We start from the raw sequence: 20,474 nt of genomic DNA, 5'->3' as shown, positions 1-20,474 counted from the left end.
ATTTCTAAGGTAGAGTACAATGTTTAACCTTTAGTATTTACATTCTAAATTCCTAAAAATAGAGTCAAATTTTGAATCGCTAAAATGAACTTTATGAGAATCTTAATTTATACTTTTGTAGTGTTGACTTTTATTTCATTTCTTCTCCCATTTAACTTTAGTGTATAAATAGGACAATACTATGATTGTACCTCTTTAAATAATGACAGTAATTGTGTTTCAGAATTTAGCGATTTAGAGCTCTTGTCTGATAAAATAGAAATATCATTGGGCGCCATTAATTTGCTTATATAAGCTGAGATTTCAACAAGTTCTCCAAGATTAAGGAAAGTGTATAAGGAAATAAAGACTACTATCTCAAAATAGAGTTAACATAGTTTTTCTTTAAAGATTTTATTTATTTGAGAGAAAGCAAGCAAGAGAGTAAGCATGAGTGGGGTAGGAGGGGCAGAGGAAGAGGGAGCAGCAGATTCTCTCATATATATATATATATATATATATACATGTTATGTAATATATATATAATCTATAAAATTTAGATGTAATATATACAATGTATAATAATATAAGATGCTATATTATTACATTATATATTATATTATATAATCATATAAAGTATATAATAAAATATATTAATGTTACATTAGTATAATTAATAAAATTCCATATATATTTATTATAATGTATACATGATATATTACATATATATATATAGAATATACATTTATATACACACACGCACACTGCTTCTTTATCCATTCATCAATTGATGGACACTTAGGCTCTTTCATATCTTGGTTATTGTAAATAATGCTGCTATAAACATAAGGGTGTGTGTATTCCTTTGAATTAGTGTCTTTGTTTTGGGAGTAATTCCCAGTAGTGCAATTGCTGGATCGTAGGGTAATTCTACTTTTAATTTTTTTGAGGAAACTCCACCTGGTTTTCCATAGTGGCTGCACGGGTTTGCATTCCCACCAATAGCGCCTGAGGGTTCCTTTTTCTCCACATCCTCACCAACACCCTACAGGGTAGGGCACGTGCACAGCTCTAACAAAATTTGCTGGAGCCCTCTGCAGAAGCTACGGGTATGTGCAGCCCTCCTCCTGCAGGTGGCTCAGTGCTCGTGTGGTGGTGGGGCAGGGGAATGCTCTGAAACCAGTAGGAACAGATCTGTCTCCCATTTGCCACCATGTTGCACCTACAGCTGTGGCTATGTTGCCTCTCCGTGCAGGTGGCTGTCTCTTGAAGGGTGGCCACCTGCTTCTGCATTTTGGACCTTCCTAGCCTTTCAGATGCAGCAGCTTCTCCATATTTAGTTGAGGAGTGTGTTTGGCCCGGCATCAGGTCACTCTCTGCTTTACTGACTTGGCTGTGGAGGGTATCTAGTCGTAAATGTGGGATGGGGTGAGCCAGGGTCCTCCTACCCTACCACCTTCCCACGCTCCCTGTAGACATGGGTAGTTTGTGTTTAGCTTATAGATGAAAGGCTGAATCACTCCGGCTGTAAAGTGGATATTTACATATTACAAACGTCTCCCTAAACCCCCTTCTGAAAGAATAACCGGATCTAGAAAATGAGGAGAATTCCTGGCAGGATTTTACACTTTTAAAAATTGATGGAAAACTGGACTAGGGCAAGAGGGTTATGTGTGTTACTTATGATATACGGACGTTTTCTTAGCCTCTCTCACTGCACCTATGCGATAGTTACAGGACAGTCAAGACAACCCATCAATCAATTGTGTTTACAGTATTAGGGAGTCACCACCAAGCTAAGGAATAGGACACCTTAGGGAAGACACCGTGAGACACAGAGATGGAAGAGCCAGAGGGGCGAGCGGGGTCAAGGAGGCAAGAGAGCAAGGTTCTTAGATGTGATCAGGGACCATAGTACCTTCCACTAGCCACATGGGGCGTTCGGGTATGGACAGGTGCTGCGTGAACAGGGAATTCTATTTCAGGTCTTTAAGGGGGATGAAGGCTGAGAGAAGGCTCAGAAAGAATGCTCCTGATGCCTGGAGAGGAGTTTCAGCAATGTGGTGTGGGTAGAACCAGATATTATAGGAAGGGGAATTTAAAAAGTGGGAAGGAAACAGAGGGACAACCTTGTCTGTTATGCTTGAAGGGAGAGGAAAGGGCTGATAGCCAGAAGGACAGGACAAAAGGAGGGGATTCACCAAGGGAGAGCTCTGCAAGGTGACAGGGACTAGGGGAGGAGCCCTTGCCCAGAGAGATGCTGCCTCTGCAGGGGCTATCTGACCAGGGGAGAAGCCTCCTGTGAAGCACGAAATGTGGTTTCCATCATGGCAGAAGAGAAGGAATGGGTATTTATCCAAAGCCAAACGTGTTCTCTGCACTGTCTCAAATCCTCACCATGGTCATTAGTACCTTGACTTAGTGCCGATTAAGAGACTGAGGCTCTGGGAAGCTATGACTTACCCCAGGTCCTGTAGCAAGTGTCATGGCCAGGATCTGAATGCAATTGTGTTTGTTCCTAAACTTTCGGTCTGCATCACCTCTAGTAACCTGAAAAGACAAGTTTCTCAAATATAGTCCTTTGAAATCAAAGAATGTAAAAGATTGCCTGTGAGCTTTGATGTGCAAAATAAGTAGATTCTTCTTAAAGCCAGACTTAGATCTGAGTCTATGGATTTGCCATGTCAAATGAATGAAAAATGTTTTCGAGAGTAGCCAATGTGTATTTTCTCCTGTTTAAACTGATCTTTACCTCTTGGATGTTAGGTACAGTGAGGGTTTTATTTATTTATTTATTTATTTATTTATTTATTTATTTATTTATATTATTAGAGAGAGCATGCAAACACGTGTTAGTGGTGGTGGGCGGTACAGGTAGAGGGAGAGATAGACTCTTAAGCAAGTTCCACGGTGAGCGCAGAGCCCTCATGAGCCTGAGATCAATGACCTGAGCCAAAGTCAAGAGGCAGATGCTTACCCGACTGAGGCACCCATGTGCCATGGTTTTATTAAATTATGAACAATAATTCAATGGGTCTAGAGACTTGCTTTCCAAATTCAAGTCCTTGAATGAAAGAAGGAATGAACCTGTTGAAAAAACCCACATCCTGGTGAATAAGAGCAAAAAAGCAACTGATTTCTACTTTTGTATGAGTGCAGTTTAGGGACTTAAGGGTACATTAGTTCATCCAGCAAACCATTCCCGAGCACCTACTATATGCAGGCACTGTGCTGTCAAGGTCCTGGACCTCAAGAGGTCTTAGAGGGAGACAGACTTCTATGCACATGGGTGGAGTCACATGCTGATTTGATGTTGGAAGCACGCATATGCATAGCAAGGATGAAAAGCAAAACCGAAAAGCATTTAAGTCTGGAACTTCTACCTAATATGGATGGTTTGTTTGTTTCTGTGAAATAGCATAGTAAGTAGTTCCTCTTTTTTTTTCTAATACGTGGGTGACTTCTTTAGAAAACCACCTAACCTCATCACAGAGCCGAAGGTCCACCTTAGGTTGTGCAGAAATAGAACCTGAAAGGGAGTTGGCAGGTTCGCTACTCATGCTTTATTGAGGGAGTGCTCTCAGGAGGAACCTGCCATGGGTGAGGGAAGCTGCCTGGGGCAGGGAAAGAGTCAAGCAAGGATGGGGCCTCGGGGGAAGCCTAGACTTGGCCCAGTCCAACAAGTGGAGGCCCCTGGGTATAAATCCCACTGCAAAGTTGCAGCCATTAAAGGTGAAGGGACTGGCCTTCTGTATTCCATTGTTCATTAGTCATTTACTGTCTACTCAACTGAGGGCAATTCTCTGGAGAAGGAGGCAGCTGCAAGTAATTGGGAGCACCCAACACTCCTCAAAATTCCAGGAATAAGTGTACCAGCCTGGCAGAGGGCACTTGGAAAAGGTATTGGTAGCATCTACTCCAAGGCCTATGACACACACAGGATGTGAGGAACCATCCAGAGACCAGCTTGCCGTAAGAATCGGCCTCTCAGCCGGAGTTTTGAGGGGAGTCCCCACAAGGAAATAGTTTCTCTGGTGAAATCATTGCATAGATTTGAGTGTTAACCAAATCAGGAACAAGATAGCTAGGGCCATAGAAGCCTGTGGATGAAGACAAACTCAAGGCCCAAACTTTGTACAATGTTCGATGGGGAGACAGATTTCTTGCCTCTCAAGGTGACTCAAACCTTCCTTCCTAAAGCTCCAGCATGTTGGCATTCCTGCCCAAATTGTGATGCTTCATTTTCCACTGGCTTTAATACCAGGGTATGGCAGTACTGAGGAGTTCCAGGGGAAGGAGCTCCCGCATTACGGACACACACACATCCTTGCTCCAACTGTGTAGTAACAACCCATTTTCCCTTGATAATCAGGATCAATCACCCCACTTGGGACAGAGACCCCATTCTTAGTCTATTGATTTTCTGGAATGAGGAGTCCAAAGTAGCCAGATGACAGTCTCAACTTCCAGTTTAAGGAAACCACTATTCTGTCTCTCGGTGGAATAGTTCTCTCTTGGGAACCAAGACTTTAGAACAACAGAAACTAAAGTTGTAGGGACAGGAAGAAAATGTTTTGCTAGGGTGTCACTAGAATAATTATGAGACAGAAAATGACCATTACCACCCTTGATTTTCTGATCTATGAATTCAGTCACTGATTTAGAACACACACTATACCTGGGGGACATTACCTTAGGCCCATTCAGCTGCTCCTGAAACTAAACCTTCATAAGCCATTCTACCACAATGTCTTGTTTCATTTGCTGTAAATTGAGTTCCTCAGTCAGAAGCAATGCTTTTATCATAAAGACAAAGGCATCTTGCAGCTCTATGGATGTCAGATTGGTGAATAATTAAGGTCCGGAAAGGCAAATCCATATCCAGAATATGCTTCTATTCCACTGAGAACAAAGAACTCTCCCTTTGATGATGGAAGTGGTCCAATGTAATCATCTGACCACCACTGTCTGGCTGATATTCCTGGGGACTGGTGCCATATCAGTGTCGGTCTTTGTTGTTGACAGGTTGGGCATTCAGTAGGACAGCAGTGGCTAAAAGCAGATCATTTTCATGAGTTCTATGTTGCCGGGCCCATTAGCAACTTCTATTTCTGGTGCATGATAACGTTGTGAGCTTACTGGTCAGGGACAGTGGTGGCTGAAGAAACATTAATGTCCACAGGTTATGTCATCAAGATCCTCTCCTGAAAAAACAAACCAAACCAAAACAAGAACAGGTCTTCTTCTGCTGAGGTTGCTTGAGCCAGATTTTGTCTATGCCACTTCTATTCAATGCTGTGAGTGCCAACTTTATGATTTAGCGGGTCAGACAATACACTGTCCATAAGGGATCTTTCCAATCACACCGTCACCTAATAGTCCGTGGTCAAGTTTTCAGAAGCTGCTAAGCCTGAAAGTAGCAAGTTAAAAACTGTTTCTCGAAAAACTAGAATTCTAGTCTGCAAAGGTATGTAGCAATCCTCAGGGTCTGTAGTTACAAGTCACTCATATGTGTGCTTCTTACTAAAGGAGCCTTATGTGCTCCACATCTACCACAAACAATCCTAACACCATGGATTCAGATGAGTCAAATGGCAAAACAGCTTCAGAGTCTTTTCTTATTCTGGCCTCCACTCAAAACTGCCTGCTTTTTGGGTTAGTTGGCAAATGGAATGGGGTAGCATGTCAAAATTAGGTGTGTGTCTGTGTGGTAGGAGGGTGATGGTAGGAGGGTGGTAGGAGGGTGATGCGCCAATTTATTCTTCACCTTGGAAGGCGAATACAGGTGATAATTTTTTAAAAATATTTTTATTTATTTATTCATAGAGATACACAGAGAGAGAGACAGAGACATAGGCAGAAGGAGAAGCAGGCTCCATGCAGGGAGCCAGATGTGGGACTCGATCCCCGAACTGGATCACACCCTGAGGTAAAGGCAAACAGATGTTCAACCGCTGAGCCACCCAGGTGTCCCGAGTACAGGTGATAACTTGAGTAACTTTTTTTTGCCACTGCATGCCATGAACTACCAATGTCCCCTTTACTACTGGACATAAGATTTTTAGTATCTTTAAATCTAATGTTATTAGAGAAGCAATTCCAGGAAACCCAGAACCATTACAGAGAAACCCTCCTTAAGGTTCCTAGTCTACTTCTAGTACCAAATTCTGTATCAGTCAGGGTTCAATCAGTCTGAGAACAAAATCAGTTGAGCAATTACGAGAGGTGATTAAACAATCCAGTTGAAACTGTTGCTTCTGTGTCTGGTGCTAGGACCTTGTATCAGCCAGGGGTCTTCAGAGAAACAGGAGGAATAGAATATATTTATATTCTAGTAATATATTAGTATATATCCTATTTAGGGAATGGCATGTTCCATATGTAGCAGTATGTGTATGTGTGTGTGTATATATATAAATTGAATATATATAGAGAGAATAATAGAATATATTCTGTTAGTATGTTAGTATATATTCTGTTCAGAGAGTAGTATATTCTATTAGTATATTAATATATCTATTTTTTTTATTAAAGATTTATTTATTTATTTATTTATTCAGAGAGAGCGAGAGAGAGGCAGAGACACAGACAGAGGGAGAAGCAGGCTCCATGCAGGGAGCCTGACATGGGACTCGATCCCGGGTCTCCAGGATCACAGCCCGGGCCAAATGGGTAATATATCTATATTAATTAATATAAATATATTAATTAATATAGATATATTATATCTATTATATTAATATATTATCTATTATCTATCTATCTATCTATCTATCTATCTATCTATCAATCACTTACTACATTTATTATGAAGAATTGAGTCACTTGGCTATGGATGCTGAGAAGTTCCTCCATCTACCATGTGCATTTTAGAGAGCCAGGAAGGCTGGTGCAGTTCTGGTCTGAGTCCAAAGACCTGAGGACCAGGAGCACCTATGTGTCAGTCCCAGTCCACGTAGTGAGGCAGAGAGAGTGAGTTCCCCTTTCCTTCAACTTTTTTGTCTTATTCTAGCCTTTAATGGATTAGATAATGCCCACCCACACTGAGGAAGACATGGATTTTATCTAGCCTAATCAAATGCTAATTTCCTCTGGAAACACACTCACAGACACACCTAGAAATAATGTTTAACCAGCTCTCTGAGCATCCCATGACCTGGTCATGTTGACACACAAAACTAACCATCACAAGCCTAAAGTCCACAGAGAAGGCAGCTGAGAATAAAAGATAGATGCCAAGAGGGAAAGCAAGGAGAGCCTTGGAGGAAGGGATGGGACCCAGGAGGATGAACTGAAGTCCTGTCAGTCTCTCACTTTCCCCAAGGCAGGGGGGAGCTCAGAGAAGGAGAAGGAGCTGCACGCTGTACCCCCACCATCACTGCGGCCAGCAGATAGGAATCAAAGAGCCAGAGAGAGTCACTGCGGTACCTTCAGAGCGCAGAGCACACTTTCACCTCTTATATCTCATGCAGCTTGACCTCTGGTCGGGGAACATGACCCTGGAGCCCTGCATTCCAATGCCCTTTCAGCTTTGTCCATACAGTGTAATACCACTCTACATTTTGCTTAAAGATATAAGTATTCCAGGTCTTAATGGAGGGGGAGAAAGAGGTCTCAGATGGGCACTGTCCTCATGGAGTTAAGAGCTTGAGGTGAGAAAAGATGGTGAGAAGAGAAATACTTGTAAACAGAGAAGCAATGGCACCTTGCTTTGGCCAGTGGCAGAGGGAAGTCCCAGGACTAGTTCTGAATGAAGCAGTTGAGACAAGACAGCTTTTCATCTGTCTAGTAACCGCTTTTATTCATACCCGTGCTATATTTCACTTACAATTTAAGGTTTTGTTCACCAAAATGAATGTTTGCTCAGCATCTTATAGTTTGCCTGTGTCTTTACTCAGTGTGAGACGCTCAGCTGTATCTTCTTGTTACCAGTGTGGCTTTGTTACCAGTATATCTCCAACTGCTTTTCCCTTCCCCTCATTCTGGTTCTAAGATGCTTTTTTAGAATTATGCCTGAAGAGGCTCTAAGCCAGGGCCTGCCTGGCCAGAGGTCCCAATATCCAACCCTTACTTATTTCTGGCCACAGGAACTTTCTTAGGGAAATGCACTGAGAGACATTAACAAATAAACAGCGTTGTTGCAGTCTTGCATTAATTGTATGACTTCATCCAACTTAACCCCATATTTCTGTTTTCATCATCTCTAAAAAGTAGGAATTATCCTGTGTGATCACTAATATTCCTCTCAATCTTAACATCCTATGCATCAATAATTCCTCTGCAGTAAGGACGGGAAGTAAATCCAACAGAAAAGGAATTGCTAGCCATTTACTGAAATTATTTTAAATTTCAGAATGTATTGCTGTGCTGTTTGAATGGAGTGTTGGATGTCCGTAAAAATGCATAGATTGCTATCTGGAGGTACATAGAGCTGAGATGGGAGAGATGATCTTATAATATATATATAATCATGATAATTTAATCCATTCCTCCTCTTCCGCACCACATATACACTCTACATACACCTAGCAAATGTGATAAACCTTCCAGCTGAGCTACCTGATAGCCACACTTGCATAGGGTCTATAGCTTAACATTTTTTTCTTGAAACACTTGTAAAAGGGGATTAGTTCAAGGAAAACTAAACTAATGATTTAATTAATATAATGACTTGAACAAAAAAAAAGCAGCATAATTGCCATAAACTAAATGGAGTAGAGAATTAAATCTATGAAAGAAATCTATGACAGTGTTTATTATCTTATTTTTAAGCTCTTTAAAAATAAATCTATTTATGTCAGGTTGTCATCATGATGTTCTGGGTAAAAATGGACTGCTTCGATGACAATCTGTAGCTGAATTTCATATATTATACACATTTTTAAAGTATTATACATTTTGAGTTAAAAATTCATTAAAACAAGCCCACTTTGGAATTTAAATATTTCATTGGTGATTGAAATTGTTCTGTGGGGAAAAATAAATTTGTTTTTATTGCTTTAATTTGGCCTTGTGTAACCAGTTTTCAAATAAATTGTTTTTACAACAATTTATCTGAAATTCCTACCTAAATGACAAAACCTTGCCTTTTTTTAGCCACAGCTTCTATTTTATTTCACTTCTTTGCAATTTTTGGAGGGCTGTAGAATAAAATTAATCAGATAGGGACCTCAAGTACAAAGGTTGTTTTATTGCAGATTTTGGGAGGTGACAATTTAACAACTGCCATCAAACATTTGAGCAAAAGTCACAACTGGGTACTACTATACAAGATCTGATTACAAAGAGGACATATTCTTAGGGTATTATAGTATAGAAATATAGGAAAATTAAGTTTATAAATAAATACAATAAAAGATGAAATATATGGTCACTCTGTCTGGAATATTCCTAACCACTTCTTTCCAGCTCATTCCATTCCTTGCTGCCTCTTTTTCTGCACATACTCTTATTATTCTTCCTTCTCTCTCTTTTAATTTTGTTTTTCTAAGCTTGAGAATCATAGGATCCCTGGTCTGTTCATTCCTATTTATCCAGCTTATTTGATACACTTAATAAGGTTTTGTTGAATGAAATTTATTACAGTTGAATCTAACTGAAGTGGAATAAAGTGATTTAGAAGCCCATGAAAGAGGAAGGTCGTCCATGTTGTTGGGCAAATAAGAAAGGCTTGGGGCATTTCCATTTAAGATGGATTTGGGAAAGTGGGTAGCATTTTAAAAATTAGAGAGAGGAGCCATTCAAGGCAGAAGGAATAGTAAGAAACAAAGGCAAATGAGCTACAAAAAGTAAAGAACATGGTTGCAGAGTATCTTACAAAATTCAACTAGAGTTTTTGTTTTTATACTTTCAAATATGTTATTATATTAACATAGAAAATATTTAGGGTTTAATTTTTATACCTTAAGTTCTTTATGAAATCTAGAAGTATTTCTACCTTTTCCTTTGGATTGAGATGAGAATACCAACAACATTAATTGACCACTTATCATGTGATAGATACTGCTCAGCACTTGACATGGATTCCCTCAATCTGTCCTCATCAAAGCCTTATGAAGAGGCTACTATCATTATCCCCATCTTGTAGAAGAGGAAATTGACACTTGGTGAGATTATATAACTTGTCCCAGTTAGACAACTAGGAAGGGGTGAAGTCAATATTTTAACTCAGAAAGTTGATGAAAGAACCTTTTTTCTTTTAACTCTTGTACTATGGTTCAAGGATTCACTGCTCTCCAAGGACAGCAACCAAAATTGTTTGAAAAACAAGAGTTGTGAACATGGAATATGCCTTGTTTTAGGCATATTGTAGGATTTTGTGAACAGTGGAATTGATTTGATGAGGTCAACAGTGGACTTGCTTCCTGATAAAAATGGCTTCCATTTCAGTTATAATATGGCAGTAGCTTCGATGCCAGGTTAACTAAGTTGCAGAAATAGCTCTTAAAAAAACAAAACAGCGGGATGAGCACTAGGTGTTATTCTGTATGTTGGCAAATTGAACACCAATAAAAAAAATTTATTATTAAAAAAATAAAAATAAAAAAACAAAACAAAACAAAAACAAAACAAAACAAAACAAAAAAACAAAACTGAAAGAAAACCAAAGAAATCCCTATAAAACTGGTGATAACCTGTGCTTTCTAAACCTTTCTCCTTTAGGAAATATATTTGTGGTGAGCCTTGCAGTTGCAGACCTGGTGGTGGCTGTTTATCCATATCCCCTGGTGCTGACATCTATATTTAACAATGGATGGAATCTGGGCTATCTGCACTGCCAAATCAGTGGCTTCGTGATGGGCCTGAGTGTCATCGGCTCCATATTCAATATCACTGGAATTGCCATTAACCGCTATTGCTACATCTGCCACAGTCTCAAGTATGACAAGCTGTACAGTAACAAGAATTCCCTCTGCTACGTGTTCCTGATATGGATGCTGACGCTGGTGGCAGTCATGCCCAACTTGCGCACTGGAACCCTGCAATATGACCCAAGGATCTACTCCTGCACATTCGCACAGTCTATCAGTTCAGCATACACGATAGCTGTAGTGGTTTTCCATTTCATAGTTCCTATGACCATAGTCATCTTCTGTTACCTGAGAATATGGATCCTGGTTCTTCAGGTCAGACGGAGGGTGAAACCTGACAGTAAACCCAAAATGAAACCACAGGACTTCAGGAATTTTGTCACCATGTTTGTGGTTTTTGTACTTTTTGCCATTTGCTGGGCTCCTCTAAATTTTATTGGTCTCGCTGTGGCTTCAAACCCTGACAGCATGGGACCCAGGATCCCAGAGTGGCTATTTGTGGCCAGTTACTATATGGCATATTTCAACAGCTGTCTCAATGCAATTATATATGGACTACTGAATCAAAATTTCAGAAAGGAATACAGAAGGATTATAGTCTCACTGTGTACAGCCAGAATGTTCTTTGTGGATAGTTCTAATGATGTAGCACATAGGGTTAACTGCAAACCCTCTCCATTAATGACCAACAATAACCTAATAAAAGTGGACTCTGTTTAAAATATAAAGCACTTCTGGCAAGATATATGCACCACTCAAGATTTTACTCACTTTCATGTTTGCTTCCTTCTTGACAGATGCCTAGACACACAAAGTAGTGGAGAAAACTTGCACTTCTAAGAGGTTGCCTCTAGTTTATTGAACTGCTATGCTATCAGCCTTTTGAATAAGTCTCTAATTCTGCTTATGAAGAGAAATACAGAACATAAAGAGTTACACGTTAATTTGAAAATAAGGTTCAGGGATAGGGGTGTGGGGCAGTAATTTTAAATAAAAATGCTAAATGTATTTGAGTGGAGAAAGAGTATGCAAACTTTTCTTTTGTTGCAAATGAATGTCACAAAGTAATTGCTTTTTTCCTCCACTTTTTGAAGATTTCTTGTCAGAAAACAAATGTGTCATAGTTGTAAACAAGCAAATGGAACAAAAAGAGAAAAGTGGAATGACTGATTCATTAAATAGGAAAAGGCTGAAAGTGAATCAGGGAATACCTCGACGTAACAGCAACAACCACAACAAAGTTTTCCCTTGGCAGTAGGTAGCATTGGGTAACTACAGTCATGATCATGAATATGGTCTCTATTAAAAGGTGTACATTCAACTAGATAAAGAGCTAGCTACATGAAGGAACTCTTTTTCAGATGTCAATAGCCATAGTATTTGAAAACAAGAACAAAATATAAAACTCTATTTGACTTTATTAGACATTTGCTTTATTATTTTGTCATGGAAGATCATTATTCATGTTACTTACAAGCTGTTTTGAACTGATCTCTGTTGATTATGAAGTCATCTAATCAATTTAATTAAAATTGACAAGGAATCAAAGAGCTGTATACAGTGCTGAATTTGTCTTATATTAATCATCTATTTGGGCAAGTAAATATCTAAACTAGAAGGTTCTTATTTTATTTTTTTAAATTTTATTTATTTATTCATGAGAGACACACAGAGAGAGGTAGAGACATAGGGAGAGGGAGAACCAGGTTCCCTGTGGGGAGCCCAATGCAGGACTCAATCTCAGGACTCCGGGATCATGGCACGGATCAAAGGCAGATAGGTAAAACAAAACAAAACAAAACAAAACAAAAAACAAAGGCAGGTAGGTGCTCAACCATTGAGCCACTCAGGTGCCCTGATAGTTCTTTTATAGATATTTCAAAGAAATATTCTTTAATAATTCATTTCAGCATTTGATTGCCCTAATAATCCGAAAAGTCTAGGAAAAAATGCACAGGTAACTATGGTTTCATAAACTATGGCTCTAGTTTATCCCAAAAAGCTATTTAGGACAACACTGTCAGGTTTGTTACCTGAAGGCGGCTTCACAGGAAATTAGAGCCATGGCTTCTTGTGTTTTAAAGTTTTTCAACAAAACTATTACATAGTAGAAAGAGTTAGTGATTTGCCAACTGTATACATAAAACAAAAAATGATCTGGATATATTTGCTAAATACCTCTATAGCTAGATAATCAGAATCTCCTTGGAAATGCTATCAATTGTTATAAAATATTCCTGTGATAACTGTTTCCATCAAGCATATTTAGGAAACACTAAATTATGGTTCGTGGTGAGGAGTGTAGGGGTGTGTATTTGTGTGTGTAAGTTATCTCTAAAACTTTACCCATTAAATCATTTATGTGTAACGTTCTAGTCAGAACCAACACTAAATAGTAAGGACAATTTTTAAACTTGTGTTCCAAATTTCAGATAACTGAACCTTAAAAATATTAACCATGGTACTTAAACTCTTTTTAAAATATAGGACACTTTTATTTTGTCCCTGGGGATAAACTACTATGTAGCCTATTAACTGTATATTCCTTTGCTCCTTATAGAATTTTGCTTCTTAGTTTATACAATAGCAAAAATACTAAATAGAAACTGTGCCCTTTAAAAATTGTCTGCATAGTAGAGTATCTCACCTTAAAATCAGATATGTAACTTAACATCTTAAAATGTTTTTCTTTGCTACATCAGAAGACTAACTAGTTAAAATATTGACAATGAAAATGCAACTCATAAAGACCAGAGTCAAAGTTTCATATTTCCTCTAATGGAATCTCACTGTAGAAACTTTATAAACATTTAAAATATTATCACTGGCTTTCTCACTATAATATCAATAAGTAGGATGTCCTTAGCTAACTGTTTTTTGCCTCTGAAAAATTCAAATATGTGATCAGTTGTGCCTGGTTTTCCAGTGTACAAACAATTTTGTAGACTGAAATATTAACTCTTTTTAGGCTACAAGATAACTATTTATCAAATGGACTGTTGTTTAGTACAAATTGGTATGTGAATAGCATGGCCAAAGATGTGCTGCATTATTCAAGGAAGCTAACTCATGAAGTTTGCTGTGTTGTGTTAATCAGCTATAAACCTCTATTAAATTAAACCTCTTTAATCTATCAGAGTTATTATCAATGTAATAATTTTATAGTCTTCCTTCTATTTGGAGTACCAGTGGTGATGTGAGTGAGGGTTAGAAATGAAAAGAAATAAAATTTTGAGTGGCACATTTACAAATTTTATGCATATTTTTACTTGCTTATAGCTTGCGTTTCACTGCATAGTCTGGAGGCTGTGTGAGGCTGAAAATAGTACCAATATTAATATTAGGGGGAGATGCCTTTTTTCCAAAGCACTGTGGAATCTGAAACTCTGGATAGGCCAAATCTACACAAAACTGTTTGATTTGTAACAAGGATAGCAAAACATCTCATTGTCTTTTCTAAGATCAATTGCTAGAATTATGTGCAGTTATTAGCATTATGCAATTCAAGTTCCTATTTTAATATCCAATTGAAATGGATAGACCAAAGATTTTGAACATTCTGATTTAAGTAAATCATTGGAATATTACGACTGGAAGGACTGCCTCAATTCTATTCTTTTATGAAAAATTTAAATCATGTAGGATTCTTCTTCTTCTTTTTTTTTTTTTTTTTTGCTACCAGAGAATGTCACTTCTAAACATATTCTATTTTTTATACCTGTTGGAAGAGATTAATTTGGGACATATTGCCTATATGTTATTATGTAAGCTACATAATCACATAAAACATGATTTTATTTGTTTAAGACTAATAAGTACTACAGATTGAGGGGAGGGAGGAATAATTTCAGTTTGTCTACTCTACTATATATTTCATTACCAAATATTTATGTTTGAATCATTTCCATGTATAAATACGACTTTTTTCCTGACAAGACAGAAGAAACTACCAGATTTTAAATATTCTGGCAAGTAATATGAGAGGTTAACCAATTTTACATATTAAATTCATAATTGCTCCTTGAGTAAACACATTCGGCCTGAATGTTATGTAATGAATAATAATTTTGACCATTTTTTGGACTGTCTCTGATGCATCATCAAATATTTCACTGTGAGTAAGCAAACACATTTGGCATAAAACAGGTACATTTCAAGTCAGTTTAAATTACAAGATTATTATATTTGAGAAATGCCTGAGCATAAGCAGTCTTTTCTTTTTAAAAATAATTTTTAAAATTTATTTTTCCCACTTTTTACTTTTCCCTAATTTTGTGCTTGAAAAAAGGAATCTCCACTAAAAAAAATTTTATCTTGTACAGTACAAAAAGTGCTATGTTCTCCACAATGGTAACACAAGCTTTCCTATATTGATCACAACTTTTGTAAATATCCTAAAACTGTGTTGTGAAAATTTAGAGAAGAAAAGAAAGCGGTTTTCATCATATTCAATATTTATGTTGCTGATAAGTGAGTACTTATTTTAGCAGAGGTCTTTGAAACACCAAAGACTGAATGTAAAGTAGATTTGTAAGATATAGGGAAAGGCCCAAATGGTGAGATACTTAATCAAAATCTTAGTGTACATATTATGTAACAGTAACAAACAGAGTAAAAATCCAGTAACAAACTAAATGGGTACCAGGAGATTGTCTGGTATTTATAAAATTTAGAGGAGTGTGATCTTAGCTGTGCCAAAGTCTTGAAATGTTGGGACATATAATTATTTTAGAATCATAAGCCTTAATCATATTTTGTAATATTTACCATCTCTAGAACAGAAACATTTTAAATTAATAAAAGCAATTACTTATCAATATTTTTTTCCATTAAAGAGCCTAACATGGGAGAACAATTTTGTGTATGGGTGCCTGTGTGTACTTATACATATTGTGTATTTTCGCCAATAAGCTGCTTTTTGTGTCATCTTTAATGTTGATGGTCTTCAAGACCATGAATAGCATCCACAGCTTTAAAGAATCAAAGGCTGTTTAGATGTTGTGCTACATTGTAAGTAATAATGGTCTGACCCTAGGAAACAGTTTATTACAAGGACACATTTCTGTGTTTTGATGACAAAAAGTCTATGATTAATATGCCCATTTCAAAACCAAGTGATTACTGTTGCTTTTAGATATTAGATACTGATCCTCTCTTTTCTTGTGGTAATCAGGTCTCTAATTTCTGATAGAACTGTGACTTCCCAGTGAGTGATGCAAATATATCTGATTTATTAACATAGAGTAAAAAGTAGTTTTGTTTGGAATGGAAAAATGAATTGTACTTTCTATTCCCATAATGATTTCAACAAATCTCTAAGAACTCTTAAGTATTAGTGCCTAGAAGCTATGATATCTTCGCTGACTCTGTGACTATTGAGCTAGAGAATAAGTGTTTAGATAATTCAAAATAGTTAAATATGAGGGAAACAACCACAGCATGCCCAGCTGCACACCCTGGCTGCATTGACATGCAGGCACCAGCCACCACAGCACTTCATGGAATCCAGCATAGGACTAGTGGCCTAGCAGTATTTTGCTAACACCAACTTCCCTGCTCCGAAGTTCCCCAGTGGCATGCCCCCCGCCCAAGAGCTAGCCTGCTTGGGTCCCACTAACAGAGAGCAAGCACAGCCCATAACAGCCAGAGAGTCAGTGCAGATGACTTCAAGGAAAGGAAAAGTGACTCAGATACAACAGTAGTGCATAAAGAACACATAAAATATGCTCCTGAAGGGCCAGAGTCTGGTGAACAGAGGCACTGCACTACAGCGCACTTCAGGACCTCTTCTTCGTAAAGTCACTACTTGCAAGAGCAGAAGACACAGCTGACTTTCTTAACACAAAAAACAGACACAGAGGGGCAGACAAAATGAGAAGATAGAGAAGTTTATCCCAAATGCATGAACAGGACAAGGCCATGGCCAGATATCTAAACAAAACAGATATAAGTACATGCTTGATAAATAAAGATGTCAAAGCAATGAGCATAAGAATATTCACTGGACTTGAGGAAAGAGTGGACTACATGAGTGAGACCTTTAAAACAGAGATAAGGAATAACATAGTGGAGATGAAGGATACAATAAATGAAATGAGAAACACACTTGATAGAATGGACAGCAGGATGCAAGAAGCAGAGGAATGAATTAGCGACTTAGAAGACAAAATAGTGAAAAGTAACAAGCTGAACAAAAGAGAAATAAGAATTATGCAAAATGAGGGCTTAAGGAAGTCAATAATTCTATCAAATGTAGTAACTTTCATTGTAAGGAGTCAGAAGAAGAAGAAGGAAGAAGAAGGAAGGAAGGAAGGAAGGAAGGAAGGAAGGAAGGAAGGAAGGAAGGAAGGAAAGAGAAAGAAGAAAGAAAGAAAGAAAGAAAGAAAGAAAGAAAGAAAGAAAGAAAGAAAGAAAGAAAGAAAGAAAGAAAGAAAGAAAATGGGACAGAAAATTTATTTGAAGAATTAATAGCTGAAAATTTATCTAATCTGGGGAAGGAAACAGACATCCAGATCTAGGAGGCACAGAGAACTCCCACCAAAATCAACAAAAGCAGACAGACACCAAAATGTACTGCAATTATATTTATAAATACAGTGATAAAAAATTTTAAAGTAGCAAAGAAGTTGAGTCAATAAAAAAAAAAAAAAAAAAACTCCCAGCAAACTAAAGTCCAGGACCAGATAACTTCACAGAGGAATTATACCAAACATTTAAAGAAGAGTTAATATCTACTACAGAACTAATACCTTAAATTATTCCAAAAAATAAAAAAGGAAGGAAAACTTCCAAAATCATTGTTTGAGGCCAGCATTATCTTGATACCAAAATCAGACAAAAACTCCACTAAAAAAAAAAAAAAAAACAAAAACCAAAACCAAACAAACAAACAAAAACTACTGGCCAATATTTCTGATGAACACAGATGCAAAAATCCTCAATAAAATACTAGCAAACTGAATTCAATACTTTTTTAAAAAAAATCGTTCACCATGATCAAGTGGAATTTCTTCCTGGGTTGTAAGTTGGTTCAATATTCTCAAATCAAACAACATGATACATCACATCAACAGGAAAAAGGATAAGGATCATATGAGCATTTTCATAGACGCAGAAAAGGCATTTGACAAAGTACAACATCCACTTATGATAAAAACCATTTACAAAGTAGTTTTAAAGGGAATATACCTTAACATAATAAAGTCCATCTACGAGAAACCCATCACTATCATCATCCTTAATGGAGAAAACGTAAGAGCTTTTCCCCTAAGGTCCTCTTATCTGACTCTCATCACTTTTATTCAACACAGTACTGGAAGTCCCAGCCACAGCAATCAGACAACATAAAGAAAAAAAAAAATCAAAATTGGTAAGGAAGAAGTAAATCTTTCACTATTTCCAGATGACATGGTACTATATATAGAAAACCCTAAAGTCTCCACCAAGAAGCTGCTGGAACTGATAAACTAATTCAAGTAAAGTGTCGGTATACAAAAATCAACCAGAAACTGGTTACATTTCTATACATTAATAATGAAGCAGCAGAGAGAGAAATTAAGAAAATCCCATTTATGGTTGCACCCAAAATAATAAGATACCTGGGAATAAACCTAACTAAAGAGGTTAAAGACTTGTACCCTGAAAACTATAGAATGCTAATGAAAGACATTAAAGATGACACTAAGAAATGGAAAGACATTCCATACTCATGAATGGGAAGAACAAATGTTGTTAAAGTGTCTATACTAACCAGAGCAATCTGCACATTTAATGCAATCCCTATAAAAGTACCAACAGCATTTTTCACAGAGCTAGAAGAAACAATCCTAAAATTTGTATGGAACCACAAAGGACTCCGAATAGCCAAAGCAATCTTGAAAAAGAGAAGTAAAGCTTGAGGCATCAAAACAGTATGGTAGTGGAACAAAAATAGACACATAGATCAATAGAACAGCAGAGAAAACTCAGAAATAAGCCAACAATTGTATGGTTAAGTAATTTTCAACAAAATAGGAAGGAATATCCAATGCAAAAACGACAGTCTCTTCAACAAATGGTGTTGGGAAAACTGGACAGCTACATGCAAAAGAATGGACCATTTTCTTATTCTATACACAAAAATAAATTCAAAATGGATTAAAGACCTAGATGTGAGACCTCAAGCCATAAAAATCCTAGAAGAGAACAGAGGCAGCAAATCTTTTCTAGATTTGTGTCCTGAAGCAAGGGAAGCAAAAGCAAAAATAAACCATTGCAACTACGTCAAAATAAAAAGCTTCTGTACAGCTAAGGAAGCAAACAGTAAAACTAAAAGGCAACATATGGAATGGGAGAAGACATTTGCCAATGACATACCTGATAGAGGATTAGTATCCAAAATATATAAAGAACTTAAAAAACTCAACACTCAAAAACCAAATATCCAATCTAAAAATCAGCAGAAGACATGAACAGACATTTCTCCAAAGAAGACATCCAGATGACCAACAGGCACGTGAAAAGATGCTCATCATCACTTGCCATCAGGAAAATGCAAATCAAAACCACAGATACAAATTCACACCTGTCAGAATGGCTAAAGTCAACAACACAAGAAACAACAGGTGTTGGCAAGGATGTGGAGAGAAAAGAACCCTCTTGAACTATGGGTGGGAATGCAAAGTAGTGCAGCCACCATGGAAAACTCAAAAAGTTAAAAAGTAGAACTACCTTATGATCCAGCAATTGCACTACTGGGTATTTTCTCAAAGAATATCAGAACACTAATTCAAAGGGATACGTGCACCCCTATGATTATAGCAGCATTTACAATAGCCAAGATATGGAAGCAGCCCTAGTGTCCATCAACTGAAGAATGGATAAAGAGTGGTATATGTATGTATGTATGTATATTCCATTACATGTGTAATATTCCATTATATATGTATATACATACATATACATTATACATATATACACGTGTGTATGTATGTGTATATGCGTATATATGTGAACATATATATTATGTATGTATATATGCACAATGGAATATTAGTCAGCCATACAAAGGAATGAAATCTTGCCATTTGCAATGAAATGGACGGAGCTAGAGAGTATAACACCAAGCAAAATAAGTCAGAGAAAGACAAATACCATATGATTTTACTTACATGTGGAATTTAAGAAACAAAGCAAACAAGCAAAAGAAAAATAAAACAGTGAGGAAGACAAACCAAGAAGCAGACTTTTAATTATAAAGAACAGATGGTTACCAGAGGGTGTAGGGTGGGGGGGGATGGGTGAAATAAGTGAAGGGGATTAAGGAATATAGCTGTTGTGATGAGCACAGGGCAGTGTGTGGAAGTGAATTACTGTATTGTACACCTGAAACTAACAACACTATATGTTATGTAACTGGAATTAAAATCGAACTTAAAAAAAGATAAAAAATAATCTTTTTTAAAGCTAAGCATAAGACATTAATCTGAGTCCTGACATTGTTTTATGCTTTTAACTGTTTTCTTGCAGCTTGGATAAATTTGAATTAAAACCTGTGGAGCCTACTTTTTCAAAAGGCAGTTTGTTTTTGCATTTTTTGAAAAAATTAGCCCATGATATCATATAGTTGCATTTTTTTTTTACTTTGTTTACGCATGTCTATACCTTGTTACTGCTGAAGTTGAACTTTAATGGGATCTTTGCTTG

At 37.2% G+C, this 20,474-nt stretch overlaps 1 protein-coding gene and 1 long non-coding RNA gene across 4 annotated transcripts in view; one reads left to right on the top strand and one right to left on the bottom strand.

Moving 5' to 3' along the window:
* Window positions 1-14,468, top strand: part of MTNR1A (melatonin receptor 1A) — a 28,640-nt gene extending 14,172 nt beyond the window's left edge. The window contains exon 2 of the mRNA XM_072776082.1: window positions 10,642-14,468. Within this exon, the coding sequence (XP_072632183.1) occupies window positions 10,642-11,510 (869 nt within the window). The 3' untranslated portion in view covers window positions 11,511-14,468. The remainder of the gene's footprint in view (window positions 1-10,641) is intronic.
* The window catches only part of LOC140604691 (uncharacterized), a 119,280-nt gene that overhangs the window by 39,627 nt on the left and 59,179 nt on the right, over window positions 1-20,474 (bottom strand). The window contains exon 4 of one of the 3 annotated variants that reach the window (XR_012007500.1): window positions 2,443-2,529. The exons of 1 other annotated variant lie outside the window; for it this stretch is intronic. This is a non-coding gene — a long non-coding RNA (uncharacterized lncRNA). Of the gene's footprint in view, window positions 1-2,442; window positions 2,530-2,952; window positions 5,184-20,474 lie in introns of those variants that run through there. One more of the 3 variants, XR_012007501.1, reaches the window with a different exon arrangement.

This window comes from Canis lupus, chromosome 15 (assembly GCF_048164855.1).
Source record: "Canis lupus baileyi chromosome 15, mCanLup2.hap1, whole genome shotgun sequence".
Lineage (NCBI taxonomy): Eukaryota > Metazoa > Chordata > Mammalia > Carnivora > Canidae > Canis > Canis lupus.
This window is presented reverse-complemented; position numbering and strand designations above follow the sequence as displayed.